The following is a 4940-nucleotide window of genomic DNA, read 5'->3' as shown; positions in this document are numbered from 1 at the left end:
GCCATTTGCTTTCCTCCAACTTTCACAGAGAAATTGAGTGCATCAAATTTATCCTTCAGTACAGATGGTCATGAGCAGATCAAAGTTCATTGCATATTGTGCAAATTGCAAACAAATAAATAGCTGACATTAGAAGTGCCCAGTCTACTTTAAATTATTCTGGAAAGATAATGTATCTCAAAAATATTTTTAAAAGATTCTGGAAGATGCTTCATGCTGCTACGATGCAGTGGCTTTGTGAGTTGTATTTTCTGCTAATGTCATGCTTTGAGGAGAGTAGGAGAGGAAAATCTATCCACACTGTTCCTGACTTCAGATCTTGCTGTAACCATTCAATGATTCTATGTTGTTGACATAAAATGCTTATGATTCTGAAATAATTTGTTGCAGTACATCTCCCAATTTCGAGTGTATCTGCCTTAAGTAACGGTGGAAATGCGATATCATTGTCTGACTTTCTTATCATTTATGTATCTACACTTTGCTTTTTCAGAAAATGGAGGCAATAAAGATAAAGGTGGATGATTTGCCTGATATTTTCAAAAACTACACGGATTTTGAGAACTACATTCCTGTTCCCGATGTGTCACCTTGTCTACCATTCATTAACAGTCATTCCAACAATGTTGTAATTGCTGTTTTCAATAGCCTGGTGTGCTTCCTCGCTGTGACAGGGAACATTATCGTAATGACTGTCCTACTTTATAATCAACAGACCATCTCATCCACAGATATCTACCTGCTTCATCTGGCAGTGGCTGACCTGCTCTTTGCCATGACCTTGCCTTTTTGGGCAGTGGATGCTGTATCCGGCTGGGTGTTTGGTGATACCATGTGTAAAATCATCAGCATGTTACAGGAAGTTAACTTCTACAGTGGGATTTTATTGCTAGCTTGTATCAGTATTGATCGCTATCTGTCCATTGTCCATGCCACACTAGCCCACAAACAGAAGAGACCATTTCTAATTAAGCTGATTTGTGCTACTGTTTGGGGGTTAGCCATTGCTTTGTCTTTACCTATTCTGTTCAAAGGTGAATATAAACCCGAGGGCTTCAACAGAATTATATGTCATGAGCTGCTTGATGGTGCATCAGCTGAAAAATGGAGAGTGATCACTCGGCTTTTGAGGCATGTAATTGGATTTCTTATCCCATTGGCCGTCATGGTTTTCTGCTACAGTGTGACGATTTGGAAACTGTGTCAAACTAGGGGGTTTCTGAAACATAAAGCCATGAAAGTTATCATCGTGGTGGTGTTGGCTTTTCTCATTTGTTGGTTCCCACACAATATCACTGTGTTCATTGACACACTGATGAGGAGCAAACTCATTGCTGAGACTTGTAACTTCCGCAATAATGTCGACCAGGCTCTGTCTGCAACTCAGATCTTGGGGTTTCTGCACAGTTGCATTAATCCAATCTTATACGCATTCATTGGGGTGAAATTCAGGAGTAACCTGATCAAACTCCTGGTTTCAAAAGGAATCATTGAACAAAATGAAAAATCACATGAAAGATCGATACCCATCTCTGTCTCTGAATTCACTTCAGTCAACATATAGACTCTTTAGTGGCTGGATTATGGTTAACCCACTCCTACTACCTGTCACAAAGTTGGTCCTTTTTTTTTCCTAAAAGCTGTTCCTTTTCTCAAAGATACTGTGTCCTTGGTTTTTTTTCAGAGGAGTAATAAAATACTCTTGGTTCCAATTAGACTGGTTTGGAAAAAAGATCAAAGGGTTTTGAGAGGCCTTTTTGTTTATATGTAAACAGATGAGACTTCAGGCCAAAGTGGTCATGTTTTAGAAGTCACCTGTACAATGAAAGGGGAGTGGTCAGCTCTCTAGCTGGGCAGTTCAGTCCAGAACTAGTTAGGAGTTCAACAGTGAGCTGTGTGGAAACAGGTTGCTAAAAAAACTCTCTCTCTCTCTCCTTCTAACTTCAACCTGTACATATCTGTTCCTTTTTTGTACTGTGTTTTAAGGGGCATTACTTAGCGGGACTGTTGTGTTTATTCAGAACAGCATAATTAAGTCTAGTTTGGATAGACTGAGTTTTGTAGGGGTTCTTTGTTTTTCATTGTATAATTTTGTGAATAGATTTTTGTCTGTTTGAAAACAAACCTGGAAGTCAACCTCACTAACTTAATCTGGGTAATGTTCCCTATACACTTGCCAAAACAAATTGCAAAGTTATGGTCTGGGCTGCTTGCTTAAGCATATTTTGAGTAGTCTGGTCTAGTCCATAACACACCCCATGGGCATAGTTTCAGCAGACAGAACATATAAATATGTGCCTGTTCCTTTCCCACTGAATTGGTCCTGACTTGGCCCCCATAATAGGGTAAGTGGTGACCACTGAAAACAGCAGCCTGAATGTTATTTTTTAAAAAATTGAAATTGAACTTGTTGGCTTGCTAATTCAATCAAATAGTATATCAACCACACGATAAAGCAAGCTATTTTTTTCCCAACTGTCACTAACCTTATCTCATCAGGGGGGGTGTCCCAAACCATCTCAGAGGCCCCAGCCCCATACAGCTCAGTTCTATATTCTTCTTGAAATCCACAATGGGGAGACCCACTGTTTCAGCCTGTTCCTGCCCCATGGGGCCTATTTCTTCCTAACTTGACTCAATTTTTTTTCTACCTTTCTCCAGCTCTTCTCACTTACATTTACAGTTCTTCTGACATTTATGTCAGTTTCAGAATTGCCAGTTTGCAAGTTTAAGCCACCTCCTCTTCACCATGGATGTGCAATCCCTTTACACATTCATCCTCTATGAGGAAGATCTTGGGTCTCTCTGCTGCTTCCTTGAAAGAAGATCTTAACCATTCGCATCCACACCATCATCCTTTGCCTAGCCAAGCTCATTTTCACTTTAACCTTCTCCTTTAACTCCTCTCACTTTCTTCAGATAAAAGGTGCCAACATGGGCTCCGATTGTGCCTGCCTTTTTGTGGGATATGTGGAACATTCTTTGTTCCAGTCCTACTCAGGAATCTCTCCACAACTCTTTCATCAATGACAGCATTGGTGCTGTTTCCCTTTCTCACCTGGAATTATAAACATTTGTCAATTTTGCTTCCAATTTTCATCCTTCACCTGGTCCATATCTGGCTACTGCTTTCCCTTGCTTGACATCCCTGTTTCCATTTCTGGAGATAGGCTGGCCCTTACAAACCCATTGACTCCCACAGCTACCTTGACCATATATTCTCATTACCCTACTTCCAGCAAAGATTCTATTCTATTTTTCCAGTTTCTCTGTCTCCGCTACTGTGCTCCTCAGGGGCCTTAACAGTATCTGATCTATTTGCTGCACTTCTGCCCTCACCCCTTCTCTTCCCTCTCTTGGTTCTCAATACAACATTCATCCACATTTAAAAGTTGTTATTTCTGCCACCTCAAGTAGGATGCCATGCCTAGGCAGGTATTCTCTGACCCTCCCTTATTAGCATTCCATTGGAATGTTCCCTCCAGGACACCTTTGTCCACTCCTTCTCCACTCCCAATGCCTTCTTACAGCCCCACAGCACTTTTCCATGTAATTGCAGAAGGTGGAAGGCCTGCCTGTTTATTTGCTCACTATTCTCACTATCTAACACTCCAGAAACACTTTCCAGGTCATACACTCAGAGAATCTAATATTTTGTATTTTTTTAATTTACTCGTGAGATGTGGATGTATCTGGCTAGGCCAGCATTTATTGCCCATCTTAACTGCCCTCTGGGCAATTTAGAGTCAACCCCATTGCTGTGGGTCTGGAGTCACATGTTGGCCAGACCAGGTAAGGACGGCAGATTTCCTTCCCTAAAGGACATTAATGAACCAAATGGGTTTTCTAACAATCAACAATGGATTTATGGTCATCGTTAGCCTCTTAATTCCAGATTGTTACTGAATCCAAATTCTACCATCTCTCGTCATGATGTGGAGGTGCCAAAGTTGGACTGGGGTGTACAAAGTTAAAAATCACACAACACCAGATTATAGTCCAACAGGTTTAATTGGAAGCACTAGCTTTCTGAGCGCTGCACTTTCATCAGGTGGTTGTGGAGAATAAGATTGTAAGACACAGAATTTATAGCAAAAGTTTACAGTGTGATGTAACTGAAATTATACATTGAAAAAGACCTAGATTGTTTGTTAAGTCTCTCATAGTTTAGAATGAACATGTTGGTTTCAGTTATTTCATATGTAAATCACAAAACATTTTACAGTTACATTCCCAAGTGAACTGTAACAATTGGTGTCATGTTGGCCCAGATAATGCATTGAAGGTGTAAGCTACCCTGTGTGAGACTGTCTGTGTCACAATGGTCAGACTGATTCTCATCTAAAAATGTTCCCCAGAACATTCGTCAAGCTTCTGATTAATACCACTGTGCCATTGTTTTCCTTACAGTGTTATTTACACTCAACACAGACTGGGCACCGTTTTGCAGGCCTTCTATACTCTCTCCATAAACTCACTGTGAGTTTCTGGTTATCTGCCACTTCAGCATGGCACCAGATTCCCATTCCAATGTTTCTGTCTCAGGCCTGCTGCAGTGCTCCAGTGAAACTCAATGTAAACTGGATGAACAACACCCCACCTTCTGCCTAGGTACTTGACAGACCCTGGGACTCAGCACTGAATGTTAACAATTTTAGGGTGTGAAACTTTCCTATATGTTCCTTACTCACCCCCAAACACTCAAGTCTTGTTTTGTATGGGTTACTCCCAGTACACCAACTCATATTCAACTATTCACATTTACTGCTAGCATCCAGCTTTGAAACAGAGTTCTGAGGAACAGCCTGCCCTAAACGTGCTTTAATCTGGGATGTTTTGCTCGTTTTCTGGAGGCTATTTGCAGTCCAATCAGCACCCATTATTGAGCACTGACCCTGATGAATGTGCTCTCATTCTTTTTCTATATCTCTTTCTCTATG

General features: G+C 40.9%; 1 protein-coding gene across 1 annotated transcript; it reads left to right on the top strand.

The window, feature by feature from the left end:
* The first annotated feature begins 496 nt into the window (after nt 1–496).
* Nucleotides 497–1564, top strand: LOC132817306 (C-X-C chemokine receptor type 2-like). Its single transcript, XM_060827716.1, has one exon. The coding sequence runs from the start codon at nt 497–499 to the stop codon at nt 1562–1564; it is 1068 nt and encodes a 355-aa protein (XP_060683699.1).
* Nucleotides 1565–4940: the final 3376 nt, after the last annotated feature.

This window comes from Hemiscyllium ocellatum, chromosome 7 (genome assembly GCF_020745735.1).
Source record: "Hemiscyllium ocellatum isolate sHemOce1 chromosome 7, sHemOce1.pat.X.cur, whole genome shotgun sequence".
Taxonomy (NCBI): Eukaryota; Metazoa; Chordata; class Chondrichthyes; order Orectolobiformes; family Hemiscylliidae; genus Hemiscyllium; species Hemiscyllium ocellatum.
Note: the sequence above shows the minus strand (reverse complement) of the source record. Positions and strands in the feature narration are given on the sequence as shown.

Excerpts from the sequence above, each read along its gene's own strand:
- LOC132817306 (XM_060827716.1), top strand. The coding sequence starts at position 497 with ATGGAGGCAATAAAGATAAAGGTGGATGATTTGCCTGATATTTTCAAA.